The sequence below is a fragment of the Echiichthys vipera genome (genome assembly GCF_963691815.1).
Source record: "Echiichthys vipera genome assembly, chromosome: 16".
NCBI classification, from domain to species: domain Eukaryota; kingdom Metazoa; phylum Chordata; class Actinopteri; order Perciformes; family Trachinidae; genus Echiichthys; species Echiichthys vipera.
This window is the reverse complement of record NC_139841.1, coordinates 17162504-17179356: the sequence shown is the minus strand read 5'-3', so window position 1 is coordinate 17179356 and position 16853 is coordinate 17162504. Positions and strand designations below refer to the sequence as shown.

The 16853-nt window shown below is 38.9% G+C and overlaps 1 protein-coding gene across 1 annotated transcript; it reads right to left on the bottom strand.

Annotated features, from left to right (window-relative positions):
• Positions 1 to 77: 77 nt before the first annotated feature.
• cabp7b (calcium binding protein 7b) lies at positions 78 to 15215 on the bottom strand (the record flags this gene model as incomplete). Its single annotated transcript, XM_083930351.1, has 5 exons — positions 78 to 205; positions 309 to 456; positions 946 to 1058; positions 2023 to 2166; positions 15107 to 15215. The coding sequence occupies 5 exons, from the start codon at positions 15213 to 15215 to the stop codon at positions 78 to 80; spliced, it is 642 nt and encodes a 213-aa protein (XP_083786477.1).
• Between the last annotated feature and the right edge of the window lie 1638 nt (positions 15216 to 16853).

Here is a 16853-nt window from a genome sequence, read left to right as displayed (position 1 = left end):
ACAGTCCTGTATTTTGGTTCATGTTTGCTTTTTCATTGTCCTTCCTTAAATCTCTTTGTTACCAGCTGGTGTTGTATTTACTTCATCCCTCTGCGGAGCATTTGATTTGCCGCAATGAGCATAACGCTGATGATAAATGCAATGGCGAAGGCACAAATCAGGCTTTTACGCACACAAGTGTGTTTTTCCTGTTGTGTTGGGCTTGCTGTGGAAAGATTTAGAAAAAAATGTGAGCACATGTTAGTGTTTCAGCAGCGCTTTAAAAAAGGCTTGAACAATGTGTGAAATATAATCTGTATGTGACGTACTGTCAATGTCCACATGGGACTCCGGACTGTTCAGGTGGCTCTCCTCGGTCATGATGATGTTCTCAATGTCTTTCATGGTGAGGTGGTCACGGAAGGTATCGTAAAGCAGTCTCTTAAGCTCATCCACAGTAAGTTTCTGCATGTCACACTAGGGAGACATAAAACACCAAGAGAGTTCTAATTAGCAGTGAAACAACCTCTGTCTCAAAGCACCTCAGTGATGCAAATAAGCTGTAGGACAACAATAAATAGTTGTAGTACACGGTCGCTCCTGGTGAACTAATTTATTTGATTATGCAACTAAATGCAAGAATATTAATATGCTGCATGTGATGTACGGTAATTAACAGAGTGGTGTAGTGTGTCAAAGCCATTTGGAAAGTGGGTTTTTGAGAAAAGACAGAGAAGCAAATTGGAATATAATGTGTGATGTAACAATAATGCTCAAATTAGTTGTTTAAATTACAGAATTTTACATTAGTAATATCTGTACTGTAATCCCAATTGAAACAGATGGCTTTGTGTCATGCAAAAACAGAAAACCTAGAAGGGAAATTTACTCAAAAGAGGAAAGAGATGGATTAATGAACACTGACAACAGATAAATTATAGACTTGATACTGATGACAAAATATACCTTCCAAAACACTGAATCAAAGTCTGCTCCGTGGAACTTATCAGGCATTCCAGCGGCAGAGAGTTTAGGACCAAGCAATGTGACAAATTCATCGAAGCCAACTTGACCGTCACCTGATGAAAAGGACAGAAAAACGTGTCACTGTATAGGGTAGATAGTAAAAATAGGTTTGTGAAAACTCACAAAAACTCTTGTGAGACTCGCTTCCTGACCACCTATACTAACCTTAAAAGATCCGGTGTGTAATGTTTTCTTGTATAAATTGGTTTATATTGCCATTGAGCGCACAGGTTGTTATGCAACTTAACCTTCACTGACTTTCTTAGTTGCCGATAACATCCTGTGGACTGACTTCTATGTAAAGGTTTTAGATTTTCCAGGAAACTCCAAAAGATGTGACATTTTAGAGTCCTCAGTCTCTCTTTAGCTCACCTACAGCCAATGGTGATAGCTAAATTGAGTCCGCTAATTCCAACAAACGAACTGGTCAGTCCATTCATGCTGTTCTTCTGTTGTACATTCTGCAGTGGTGGCCTGATGGACCTAAGGTTGGGGGCTTTACTGTGTAATGGTAGCAAATACTTTGCGGCTGGGACGTCAGACTCAGGGCAATCTGGGATCGTACCCCCGGTAGTGGGGTTCAGGGCTGGCTTAGGGCTACCAACTGCTGCAGCTAACCTAACTTTAGCTTTTTACATCTGGTTATTGCATTTACGCTTCATAAATCATAAACGTGATGCTAATTTGTGAAGATTATTTTGCTGAAAAAAAATGTGTTTGCTTGTCACATAGCTTATTAGGGAACAGTGGTTAGAGCAGTCGCCCCATGTAAAGAGGCTGAGGGTCCTTGAGGCAGCGGGCGTGGGTTCGACTCCGACCTGCCGCCCTTTGCTACATGTCTCCCTCTCTCTCTCTTACCCAATTTCCTGTCTGTCCTATATAATAAAGGCTTAAAAACGGCCAAAAAATAATAATAAAAAGAACTTCAAAATCCCATCCCATCCCTATAAAAAACATCATCCCTGCATCACTTTATTGAACGTGCTGACCTAGGTAGAGAGAGAGAGAGACACACACCATCTATATCAAGTCTTTGGATGATAACCTCCAGTTCCACCTCATTGGGCATGTAGCCCAGTGAGCGCATGGCCATCCCCAACTCCTGCTTTGAGATGAAGCCATTCCCGTCTCGGTCGAATACTTTGAAAGCCTCACGAATCTCTGTTGGGAGAAAGGGCAGTAATTATGTTAAGAGTGGAGAGGAAGGAGGCATAGCATGTTTGTATAGATTTATCAATTACAATTTCACACTGAGAGCAACAGCAGGCTGATTAAGTTGAATATGTTGATATGAAATATGTGTGTACACAGTATTTAGAGTACGAGTTTAAAACAGTTTAAAATTGTGTGTTTGTTAGTGTTAAAGAGTGGAAAATGCAGGACGAAGAGCAGTTTAAAAAAATGTTCTTGCTACAAATACTGCAGAGTCAGTCAAAGATAGGTCTGGTAATATTTAATATTCTTATTATAGTCAATATTTCCCTTGAAAATTCCCAAACCACGGTGATGTGAGCCTACTAACAAGTATTATCTGTGTAGCCAAATGCACCGCGGAGAGAGACCGAGACATGGCAGTTAAAACTTTCATTATCATGGAGAGAGAAGAATGTAATTGAAAGTTCAGCACCATGGAGAGAGACAGAGACACAGCAGTTAAATGTTTTAGCATCATGAACACCATGCAAGTGCATAGTGCAAAGTGCATTTTTCTGACTTGTATTAAAAAAATAGAATGAATATATGAAGAGCGTCTAAAGTTTATAGATAGAATTGCAATATATTATGTTTTGTTACCTGGCCTGTTATACAATATGTTTCTGTTGAGATCATATGGTGCAAATTCCTTGTTTACTTTAGACATACTAATAGGCACTTTGAGTTGTTGGGCTGCTTGTTACCATAGCCATAGCACAATTGGTTGTGCTATAAGGCAGTGAGCAGGTTCATGTTTATAATTAACAACAACTTTTTGGTAGATAATCCATAAACATTGCCATTTGGCTCCTATCTTCACCCTGCACCACAGTATTCTGTTTGAAGTGGTAAACATAAGCAGTTGCACATCAAAGGCACAGAACCTCTGTGGCTCTTTTTGATGTAGATCCTAAAATATACAAGACTCTTCAATGCTCACCGAGTAGTCTTGTGTCATTAGATGAAACAAGACAAGCAATTAAGAAAATTGAACATGTAGGATTTGAAATTATATCACATAAAGGATACAACATATACAAGTACAAGGTTAGCCTGATATACTAGAAATAGAAAAGAAAAGGTGCTGGGAAGAACAAGAAAATGAACATTCATATTAACATAATTGACAGTGAGTTGACAATCCCACCTCTACGCACTGTAGCCTATAGGTTTAACATCAACAAAAGCTTAAACACTTAAAAACAAAGACTCATCCCTACATTCAGTTATGAGATTTACTTGAATATTGCTGCTGAACCGAGAGCTAGTATTGACCTTCTTTTCAGCTTCATTAGATCAAGAGAATGTGACTATACTATGAAAAAAGTGATTAAAATAGTATGTGATTGGGAAAGCACCACCTTTTATTTGCATTCAAGCCCAAGTGGACAAGCACTGACCATCCATCATGTGTGCATGAATGTCTGCCGTTTACAAATGATAGCCCACAGCAGACAGTCAATAGCCATGTGTGAAAATATAAGAGTGTTGCAGGAGGCCTGGTCTTTGGTGCATTTACTGAGTTCCTCCTAAACAAGGTACACTGTCTGTACCAAACCTTGACATATTAAACACAAAATATTTGTCTAAATTCAGCACCACCCTACATGCAATGTCACGACCTCTGGCGTCAGTGACAAATAATGAATTCACTGAGCCAGCTGGGGAGTGGCTGGACTACTGATTGTTTCACACCATGAGGAATTCATTTTTTCCCCTTTTCTTAAAGGACAGATGCAACCACGAGGGACTCGACTATGTCTTTATGTCATGGCACATGCCTGCAAACATACATGCAAAAACCATTTAGACATACAGTAAATATAGAGAGTAGAGTATACACATGATACTACAGAACCGCCACCATTGTTGTTTAAAGAAAGAAACTTGCAAAAGTGAGCTTTGCTGAAAACATTCAACAGACTCAGCTTTTTGTTCCACTATGAGTCCTTCATCAGAGAATCTGAGTAACCTTGCTCTGCTCTGAGGGTGCAACAGCTCGGTTGTCTAACAGCAAGGCCATGCCATTAAAATCCTTACACTGTATGTAATCGCAGTTTGTTTTCTTATTTTTATTAATTCAGTATTTCCCATGCAGCAGCAAATACTCGAGGTCTGAATGACCAAGCCTTTCAGGGTTCATTCGGCTGATAGGAAAACCGTTTCAGAGCATTTACTGAAATACCCACTTGTTTAACACTACTAAGCAGATCATTAATATTGTAAAATAAGTTATTGCTCAAGTCAGTAATGATACATTGACCGTAAATGTCATGTATGCTATAAAATATCATTAGTGACTTACAGCTTTTATGACCAATGCCTCACAATATTTGTACTCTTTGAGGCAATGGCATTGACTGTAGCACTGAGTCAAACAAAATACGTCATCAGTGTTGAGTCAAGTCAAGGGTAAAAACATGGTCATGGGTGTGTCCACAGTGACAAATATGCTGCACCAGATAGAGCAAAGAGGGAACAAATGATTTGGTAAATGTGTGGCAGACCTGGAAAACAAAATCACAAACAATACTTAACATATTTTGCAAACTAAAGATAACGAATATGACAAGTAAGAGGATTTGCGTTTTGGGGGAGATCATGAAGCTTGCAACAAACAAAGATCATGAAGCTTTTGGTGTCACTGTTGACTTTAGCTATAACAACATCTCATTTTTGAGCAAAGTTATTCAAACAAAGCTTATTTTTGGATGCATGTAAATCATCAATAACAAAGCTACAGCTTTCAGCCAAAGTATGCAACTGAAAGGTACAAATCTGATGAATGTGGCATTGTTTGTTGCACAATGGTTTATGGAGGGTCCAAACAAATGTGCGCTAGTGTGCTGCTACCTTTCCCTAAATCAGTAAATAATCTCTCTTTTGTTTCTGATAATGTGCATCATTTACTTTCTGGTGACAGGTGCTCTGTCATCTTGGAAATATTTCTGGGGGCTGCAGAATAAATATCCGTTTCCGTTGCTTTTTTACTTTTTTTGCACAAAAATGCCTTTGACACCCTTCAGTGTATCCTTTATTACAGATGTTGGATGATTGGGCCACTTGAGGCCAAAAGGGGGGTGGGGGGTAAATTACATTGACTGATAACACATTAAACCACCTTTTGAGTTTACTGAAAATGAAGTGATATGCCTGATTCATCAAATTTTGCCATGTAAGACCAAAATGAAATATTGATTGACAATTTCATGGCAGGTTACACCGACAGCTGCCCAAAGAATCATGACACTGATTGTTTCCTGGATATCAAGCCCGGCTTGTTGATGTTTATTTATTCTGCAATGTAAGGTATTTTGTTTTAGCTTATATGGCGTACTGATTATTACCTTTGTCTTTAATGTATCACCTTTAGCTCACAGTTTACTTCTTGCCCACTCTCAAACTTCCCCCATAAGGAGTAACCTTGGAAACTTGTACTTTTAGCAGCCCATACATAATTTGTGATAAGCTCAAATCTATGTGTCCTAAATATCAAAGAGCCACTTCTGCCAGCCCTGAGATCTAAACCCAGCACTTAAAAGTCTGCTGACCTTCCAGGTGAGCTAAAACTGAACATGAGGTCCAACAGATCTTACTGACCTTTCTGACCGGTCAACAGAATGATTCATGGTGGTTGTTGCTGCAGCTAAAAACGTCTGTGAAAATAGTCCATGATGAGGGCTGATGCCAAGAAGCCCACTGCTGCACATAGGCAGAATGTCTGTGTCACTGGCAAGGGCAGAAAGCATATTGAAGCTCGCCCACTTGAATAATTGAGGAAATCCCAAATAATGGCTTAGAGCCAGAAGAATAGAGTGGGAGAGCAAAACATTTGGAGGAAGATGATCTGCTGTGAATGACCTTATCCTAAACGTGCCATTTCTATTAAAAACAAAACAAAAAACAGCCAGCAAGACATTTATCAATCATAGAGGAACAGAAATACTTTGAAATATATTTTCCCCTACTTTTATTTTTTATCTAAGTGAACAATTTGCAATTAAAATATACCACAACAGGAGATAAAAAGCAACATTTCTTATTATGAATTAACTGTGAAATCTGACTAGTGTGTGCTAGAGTACTGCATCAAGAATCTCCTAAAAATCTTATTCACTGAGTCATAAAATTAGTAGGCTATTATTTTTCAAACACATTTTGGTAGATAAGCATTGTTGTCTTTTTTATGAGTTATCTTGCTGAGAGGACATTTTTGCCTTTTTTGCAGACTAATTATTATGTTGTTCAGCCATTTGTTTCCATGATCATAATCAGGATCAACTTGTTGCTGAGGTTTCTAAACATATACAGTGGGATGTCCAGGCTCTGTATATTCACTGGTGGTCCCACTACCTTAATGTGGGACATGTATAACATTAAAGTGGGTAGCATCATTTGCTGCTAGACCTCATTATGACTATTTCTATCATTTTGTTGGTCGGGATGTGACTTTTCTTTTTCCTTGACTTTCAAATTTCAAATAACAAAATTGCAAAACCTAAATTCAGGTTCATCACAGTTTTAAATATTATTTCAACAAAGAATTCTCCTGGCTTTCTGCCTAATGGTCAAACTGTGAGTTTATGTGAATATGCTGGGAATGGACAGAAAGTAGGCCTTCCTGAAACAGAGCTTGTTTATGGCATTCCTATGCATTTGAGAAGATATTGGAAAATGTACTGGGTGCTCAGGGAGAACAGGAGCTGTATTTTGAACAAGGAAACAAACGTTGTTATCCTTGAAGAAAAGCCTGCACCACGTCTCAGGCTGACAGCTATTGTCCAGTTCACTGCAAAAGTTCCTCTTCACTTTCAGAAAGGATCGTGACATTTCACAGGAAACGGTAATAGAGTTAATACAGCAGGAGGTAAATGAAGAGGCTCCACAGGAACTGAAGAGAAGAGAATAACAACAGGCAGTCTTCCGTTTCCAAAGTTTCTCTAAGTGCATGAATACATCTCACAACTCCTTTCACAATAGGTTTCGTCTACAAACAGTTACCTTATTATTAAAGCTCATATCAGATGTGAAATACAGAAGATAGTCCAGTCAGATTCAGAAAGAGGACGTCAATTTAGACTGGAAAAGGGTTATTTTCAATAAAAACAGGAACTTTTCATCTCTGTGTCCAAGATGCTTCCAGTGGCTTTGATTAAAGAGATGCAAATGAATGCATGGGATGCATTTGGATACATATGTCTTTTTCTCACAGAAAATGAACAATCTTATCTTAAGTATGTTTTTTACAGCAACCTCAGAATTCAAGTCCAGAGTAAGAAAATATTACAAAGAGTATTACTTGCCCTAATCCACATTCTCCACTCCAAAGAAAATGTGAGGTTTCGTATGTTTTTTAAGATGAAGAACGTGATTTTCTTATCAAAAGGTAGTTCAAGAAAATTGGTTAAAAGGTAAAGGAAAATCACGGTGAGATCAACCAGACTCTGTTGGTGGCCCCAAGGTGGTTACATTAGTAATGGTATTACTGAACCCTGACACATCCTTTTCTCTCATAATGAAAAGGGAAACAACATGTGAATCCTATTAACCAGAGGCTACAAAAATAATAAATGCTGTATATAAAATAAATCTGAGAGAGCTCCATTAAGGCTCTCTCAAAGGAACAAGAAAAGGTCTTCACATCATACAAATACTGTCAGCGTAATGCAAATGTACACATGAATAATAAGGGCTGTCAAATTAAATTGTGCAGAAATATCTAAGAACACTTTTATCTTGACGGATCGATTTAACTGATGTTTCTGGCTGGCTATAAACCCCAAAATATATGTAAGCTGAAATCTGACATCAATAACAGTCAAACAGGAATTTATTTAGTTTGGTGTGTGCTAGACTTGTAATTAGGTGTCTACTTACAGCAGCTAACGTGTATGGATATCCATAAGTACATACTGTACTGAGTACATTACTCATACACCTTTATTGAATCTGCACAAAGACCAGGCTTTTGCCAAAAAATAACCACAGATATGTTACACTGGATACACACAGCTGACTCTGTGTGTGAACTGAATTAGTAAAAAATGCAATATGATGAATTACGATGTGACAGGACATGACACGCCATACTTTATTGCCCCTTTGGAGAGACTTATAACAACACGTACACATAGTAAAAAAAGATAAATCGCCCTATCATCACAGGTCCCACACATTTACACGTCATATTTCTTGCTACTAAAGATTTACTGCTTCTTCACATTATTACATTTATATACGTCACTGGAGATGACGTGAAGAAATGCTGCACAAGCCCTGCAGCTCAAACAACTCCTGCTGTCAGAAAGTATTAAACATTCCCCTACCTGAGTAGAAATGATGTGACCTTTAACTTTTCGGGGTAATAATTAAGAATTATTAACAAGGATAGCGCTTGAGTTTATTAGCATTTGCTGCTGTTTTGCATGTAAAATCAAATTATATATTCCTCATATAGACAGCAGAGATTTAACTTCAACTGATCTCTTTTGTTATAAGATTGGATTGTTTCTGTTTTATTTGATTGTTGTCAGGCTTTATGTTGTTTTGTTCAATTCAACTGTAACATTTCTATAGCCTTAAGATAGTCGCCTGCCAAATCCTTCAAGGTTTTCATGGTAAAATAACGATATGGGAAAAGGCTGATTACGTGTTGAACATGATGTTCTTTGAAGTTTTGTTAACTAATGTTTTCTGTGGAGAATATGTCCATATCTCCTGTAATGAGAGAGAGTTGTGGCCACATGTGAGATTTAGTCAAGACAAACCCATCCCACATGTGAACCCTTCAATTGACTGTATATATAACACTAAATGTGACATCACAGTATAACTCATGGGATCATAGTTTTATATATATATATTTGGAGGACACAGTCTCATTATTAACATCTTTCGTTAATGATGTTGTTTGTAACTGTGAAGGCGACAACAGTAATGACCAAATATATTATAGCAAATATATTTGTCATTGACCACATTTAAACTACAGCAAAGATGACGTGGCATTAAGGGGATAGTTTGAGAATCTTTAAAAGTGGAATTGTATGAGGTAATCTGACTGGACAGAACCATCTGAGAAGATTGGATTCGATCAGATTGGATTTACTCAGTGCTGTTCTCTTCTTTTAACAAAGAAATACTATCCAGCTCTGATAAAACTGTTGCTATTGCAGCATCTAAGACAACCTCTGTAGGAGCCGCCACACACACAACTAATGATGAGCCTTTTCTAAATATAGCGTACGCTTAAAGTTCTATTACTTTTTTTAGGTGGACTAGGGGGCTAAAATACATTTTGCTGCAGGCCTCATCCACATCAACACATTGCTCAGCTTCCATTCGGTTCTTCTGACTGCTTCTCAAAACTGGGGGTGTGCCGACCGCCATTTGCTGTAGGTAATACACGGACTATACCACTTGTTGTTATTATAAAAAAGTCAAAAGACACATGCAGTATGAAGAGCATCTCCAGCCTATGTAAATCTGCGTATAGATTCCTGCAAGCTGTAATGCAATAACACACACATTTACTTGTCTGTTTACAATGTTACTGAAAAAAACCCACTCCATTCGTAACACAAAAGAAGACAGCTTTGCATGCAAAGTGGAAGATGGTCTACCCTCCGCTACAATGCCTGGCGTCTGGGGGATTCTCCTGCAGGCTGTGATCTATAAATACTGTTCACATCCTCTGTCAGCGATGCACCGAGGAGTGATAGAAGCTCGGAGAGAGCTCCTAGAGTGTAACTGCCGGGAAGTCTCAACTGTTGAGCCATAAAACGAGAGTGTTATCAGTTTCAACATGTGCAGTTTAAATGTCTGCCAGTTTACTGTGAGTTATGGCATGTGTTTTATTATAATTGTAATATTGACAAGGTAAAAAGGGTTGAAAAATGTGTATCTAATTAATGCCTTGTGATAAAACCAGTTCATGTAATAGATATATGTCATTTACAATGAGCATAATCACTCAGAATATTTCTACAGATCAGTCTCTATTCTCTTAAATATACAATATGTGCATGTCTTTCTTTACATTTGAGTGTAATTATACAATGAAATGAAGACATCTCAGTATATATTAGTCAAAGTATCATAGATGTATTTAATTACTGCAGAGGTTCATGCATAATGGGCTGAACTTGGCTCTGGACCTTGGTTTTAATGTTGCGCTCATTTAATTGGGACACACTTGGCCCAGCAAAATGTCCACATAGACATTTGCAAAATCCTCTTTTACACAGGGTAAACATGCATAAATGGACGTGTTGAACATGAATAATGCAGTGATCACTTCTATATCACGGGCATAAAGTAGATTTAGTGAGAAATTCGGATTTTCCTTGCACTGAGAAATATCCATAACAGAGAGATTACATACAGTAACAACCCCATGCCCAAGTTCAATCATCATATATATTATATATATATATATATATATATATATATATATATATATATATATATATATCATATATTCTACTAGAACATGTTTACATGCTTTAATGTTCAAAAAAGACATTATTTTTCTCATTCTGAGTGTCTGGATATAACTGTATTCATCTGTGCTCTCTGCATCTCTGCACCACCACTGCAGCCTAGGAATGACTATGCAGCAGTTTCTACCTATATATAGAATAGTTGTGACATTTCAACCATACAGACGTCCTGACAGCTCGTTTAAAAGCACAGTTTCTGAATTCCCCTGTGGATTGAACATTTTGATACTTTCACATTTAAAAAGCACCTTGACCTGCTTTATAATAAAAAAGACATGGGAACCTTACTTTTCAACTTAGGGACCTTTAAAAGAATTACTATGAGAGATTCAAAGGCTCAAAGATGCAGTCGTACAGTTGCTTGCACAGTAGTAATTGTTTTGAATACATATCATGGTTTATGACAACTGCATGACACAAGGGTGAAGAAAAGGGCAGGAAGCATTGCCAGTGACCCTGCCCACCTAGGCAACCATCTGTTCAAAAACATTCCTTGGAAACTGCAGTTCTATTAAGAGCTGTGAGTACTCAATCAGCCTCCCTAAAGCTCATCCAGTGTAAACAGCAGTGTCTCCATCCAGTGCTGTCCACTACTGTTACTGTATTATACTTATAGAGAATTATCTAAATATTGCAGCCAATTTGGTTATGGTGAATACAGTTGACATCGGAGTACAGATATAAATGTGATCCACATTAAATGTCATATTAAAGATCACTAATATCTTGAGATGGCAGGATTACAGAGATTTACAGATAATCTCTATGGAGACTTGAGTGTGCCACCAGAAAAATTACCCATATTTATTAAAAGTATTTGTTAAATAAAATCCTCATTAAATGTGCCAGTACAAGAGTGTGTCTAATTGTGTTTTGAATTTCTTTCTGAGTGATGCATAGTGTCTTCCTGTTATTTTCCATGCTACAATGAACTTTTCCTTAATGTTTTTAAAGATGCCACTGAGACACATTATAGGAAATGATGCCATGCATTAAGGCCCTAATGTCTTGCAGATAAAAAAGTTCTCAATTTTACTCTTCAATAAATAATCTGGGAGTTTTCTCGGTTAGTTGAGCCCAGTCAGAGTATTACTGAAACAGCATAGTCACCATTTGAGAAACTGCAGCTCAAGGCACTTGTATCGGCTTAAGCATTGCTTAAACATCAAAGTGTCTGATGATATAGTTAATGGCCTCAAGAAAGTTCTTTATATGTGTAACATCGTCTTTACACATTGGGGGGGCTGGAGCCGATCCCAGCTGACAATGGGCGTGAGGCGGAGTACACCCTGGACAGGACACCAGTCCATCGCATGGCACATAGAGACAAACAGAGACAGACAACCATTCACACTCACACTCACACCTACGGACAATTTAGAGTCATCAATTAACCTAACATGTGCATGTCTTTGGACTGTGGGAGGAAGCCGGAGAACCGGAAGAAAACCCATGCAGACACGGGGAGAACATGCAAACTCTACCCAGAAGGGTCCCAGCTGGGATTCAAACCAAGAACCCTCTTGCTGTAAGGCGACAATGCTAACCACCACATCACTGTGCGGCCAAGACAATATAATAATAAATCTATATGAAATCTGACATTTATCCGTTCATCTTGATGGTCTGGGCCCGTATTCACAAAGTGTTTTATCATACCACTAGGAGGGATAAGAGAAAGGGGCAGAGTGGACCCCGTTTGTATGGATGAGGTCCTGTTTCATGAAACTGTGACTGGGTGTCTTGGGCTGTTTTGGGTCTATGTCAGTGAATTCTTTACAGAAATACTGTAGGAGGTATGTTGCCATGTGTCCAAATAAAGATTTTAAAAGTGTCACTGATTTAACATGAAACAAAGAATAAGATCAGCTACTGACTTGTCAATGTGTACAGTATGTGCAGCTAATTGTCAGCCTCTTAGATGTCTGGCAGCTCCGCAACAATTAGCTACTATCCATGTAACAAGCCTCGTAATTATGAGACTACATTAACCTTGACTGATGGTGAGAGGAGAAATGCCAAAAACTGGATGCAAGAACAGATATTACTTCTTGCCCAAGTTGTGCATGACAGGAAAGACATTGTTAAAGGAAAACATTTTTAAAAGGTCAGTATCATTAAAGGTTTCTAAAATGTTGACACAAATACGAGGCAGATTGCAGAACACATTTCATTTTAGGCTTGATTGTGTCTGTGTGTCTTAGCAGTCCTCTTGACTATCTCTAAGTGTTCACAGATTTAGGAGGGCTAAAATGCTTTGTGAAAAATTCTTAGACCAAAAATTAAGGAGTCCTAAATTTTTGACTGCCACCTCCATATTTTTTTTTAAAGTTACTCCTCAAGCAGCAAGTTAGAAGTTCTTTTAGCATTAAGATGTTTTATGAATTCAGGCCCCGGATTCTATAAAGTCAAAATGGAGTTGCATCATTACTGTGCTTATTTCGAGTGTTAGTAGCCATCTCCCAAATCTTAGCAGTTCAGTGATGTGTATGTAATCTGTTTCTCAGACAATCCCAAATTAAACTGGGTCTATATACCCATATACCCAACTCGCTAGGAAAAAAGCTATTATCATAAATTTGATTAGGAAAAGTAATTACACAAGTTGAGCAATTAGGCAACTTCTGCCCTGCAGTAATTAAAGGTTTTGGGGATGGAACAATGTTTACAGCTGATATAGACCTCTGAGAAAAAGGGAGCAATTTTCAAACACTGGACCACAGTGGTGTTCGCAGACCTACAAATGCATCACCCACGCTGTGTGTTCAGGTGGAGCAGTTGTAGTATAAAGGGTAGTTGGTCAGTAAGTGGGAGGATCTGTCTGAGGATCTGTAAATGGAAGAGGTTCATCTGTAACTATCATACCTGCCTCAACAGCTACTACAAGCAGAGAGTGTTTGAGGAACTGGTGGAGCTTCTCTGTGGCAAAAGGTATAGAGCACTGTTTACACTGCAGGACACTGACGAGGTGTGTGAGGCCAAATAAATGCAGCAGAGCATTATGTGCTCAGTGAATCTTCCCTGGGTAAATACATTCACGGTTGAATGGTCTGTCTCAGTTCTATTCTGAATATTTAATGGCTCTCAATTAATAAGCTACACTTTGAGAAGATTTCTCCATCGCCTCAAAAGCTGTATCTACCGCACGGCTGCTCATGCAACGCACAGCACTCTATTTGACTGTTCCTCTAAGTCTTGCTTTTCAATAGAAAACCCTTTTAATTAAATTTTGTCGTCACCGCAGATAGTGGATTTTCAATGTCAAACGAGTGGCTCAAAGGCAGGGCAGGCAGCCACTCGTGGGGCCCGGGCAACCTACCGACAGAAGAAGGGAAATGGAATTCCCTTTGCATGAAAAGACTTGGTGACATCAAATCTGATCTGAGTTATCTCTTTATTGTAGTCTGCCTCGCTTGGCTCCAAACCACTGGCAGCTGTGCTTTCTCATCGTGTGGACCATTTGCCAAAACAAAAACCTCTGTTCTTACTACGGTTACTATGGCGAGAATGATCATAATGCTCCAATGAATATTTAAAAGTACAACCCCGTGCCGTGGATAGTCTTTTTTTTTATTAATTAATGACGGAAAGAAATACATCAGACAAAGCGTTAGGAGCTGAGAGGATTTAATTTAAGACTCAATCAATCAATCTCCCATCATATTAATGGGATGTATCTGCCATAGATCTTCTAGAAATGGTACTGTAATGTACATTTTTATAGATAATGGTTTCCCATTCACAGCCCTTCTCTCTCAATTCCAGGCTCCTCTTTTTGTGCAAAAATAAAGCCTTGTCTCCCTGATTCTAAAGTCTTGTCTCTCGACTCAAACACAAATGACTTATAGTAAGTGAAATCCGGTGCCATTAAGTCAAACAGTAAGAAAGAAACAGGTGCCATGGATATAACCAGGAGATGTGTCATTGTGTATAATAAAGATGTTGTTTAGTCACGAGTTTAAGACAATGTGCACTGTATGTGCTTGACAACCATGGTTGGTGTTAATAGACTGTCACTGTAAGAAGCATATTTGAGGATGATGTGACATTTTGAATGGATGTACCATGAACAAAAAGGCCAAAAATCAGAAGCAATAACATATAGAAAAGAAAACACAAGTGAAGAGATGTCAGCATAGTGTATACATTCTGCCTATGTATCCCAGATGTGGTGGAACATTGAAACCCTTAATATTATGTAGAATATCTGCACTACTGAACCTGTTTCATAAGCAGCCTACAGTTCAGCGTCAGATTTGTGGATCAGGGAAAGAAGCGCACACCGGCTGGAGCTCTCCAGAGTGCTGAACTGGTTTGCCGGGGTGGACGTTGCATTTCAACTCTTTAAACATTACAAAAACAACACACAGCCACAATCCAACCGACTACAAACAGACCAGACTCACCTTCCACCTCATCCTCAGGGAGGATAACAGGGGTCCGGTAGGAGAGGACATCTGGAATAGTGCAAAGTCCCTTGTACATGAACCTGGTGGTCACAGCACGCACTGGCATTTCTGCGAGGGGAAACCAGCTGTGTCGCGATCTTCATATATCCGAAGCTCTCCGGAGTTTTTGAGACAGACCCTTTGCCACCGTCCTTGATGAAACACAATCTCAAGCAAATGAAACGGGAAACCCCCACCCCTTCTCAAAGTTACAACCCTCGTTATTTTTCTATATATTCTCGATGATAGTAACACGATAAAAAACAAAAACAAATTAAAAAAAACACACGTTGCGCTGTGCTGCGTCCTTAACCACGGACGGAGCTCGTCAATCGCCTCTGGTTTCAGTGCATTACCTTAAGCAGATTACTGTGAGCAAGGTATGAAGCACATTCGGGATGTTGTTCCATTAAAAAACACACCTATAAAACTTTTACTTCATAGCCTTTCAGATACCGATTAGCTCAGATTTAAACGATGCACTCAAAGAGATAAACAGACTGCTTCTCCGTTCTCCCATCTACACATGAAAAAAAGAAATGTTCTGCATGTATTTCACATATATTTGCACTATATCGATCTTTTCGCTATTGGTTTCAATGAGTCCTACAACGCATCTTGCTCTATCCAACTGTCTGTTCCCGACATTTGCTTCACTTTTCTTCCCCCTTTCGGCATCTTCTTACAAAAAACAACAACAAAAAACAACGAATCGATGATACGAGATAAAAACGGCAGCGCTGACGAGCTGATACTATCCGGTAAGCGAGACACAAACTGAATCTAGTAACGTTTCTTTTTTTCTTTTCTTTTTTCCTGGAGAGCAGCTTCAAGGGAATCCTGGGTGCCCCCCCTCCCCTTCCCGTCTGATACAGACACGCTGTATGAGGCAGTGATCCTCTCTCTCCAGCTGTCTGCTCCAGTCTCATTTGGGCTCTCACAAAGCAGTGCACACACACACACACACACACACACACACACACACACACACACACACACACACACACACACACACACACACACACACTGCCACTGCCTCTGTCACACAGCGGAATCGATTGACCGTTTCAAAACTCTAATGTGATTATCTTCATTTTCTGCACACTGCCAGTCTGCGCGATAAATGTTAACACGACTTAAAATACATTTGGGCAAATATAAAAGTTTGCATGTTTTAATAGGCTTCTTAAAACATTTTTTAAAAGTGAGAATTATCAACAGGTGAGGGTCTTTGCCACAACAAGCCAGGAGGCTAAATTGAAGAGTGTCTAATAGGAAGGCTGACTGAAATATTAAATTGAGCCTCCGGCCACTTGGCGCCAAGCATATTCAGTGCAGTCAGGCACACAGTTCATAATCAAACATGAATTCAGTGGAATGTAGAATTTAAAATCGGAGCTGTGGTTTTGAGAGGCTTATTAGTTAAAGCAGAGGTGTGAGGTGAGTCCACAAAGCTTCAGGGGAGGCTCAGTGAATGGAAGTGAAAAAATACATTAGTTATTTCATGAGTTATCAAAAGAAGATCACATAGAATAGCCTAAATGTGTATGATTGGTTTAAAGGGAATGAGAAGAAATGTTACTGTTCCCCCGCTTTCCCAGAGTCAGTTTATGTATTTGGTGTATAACCTGAAGTTAGGCTCAACAGCAATATTAGGGTATCTTGGCTCAAATGTTGAGTGTCTGTGGGATCAGATAACATAATC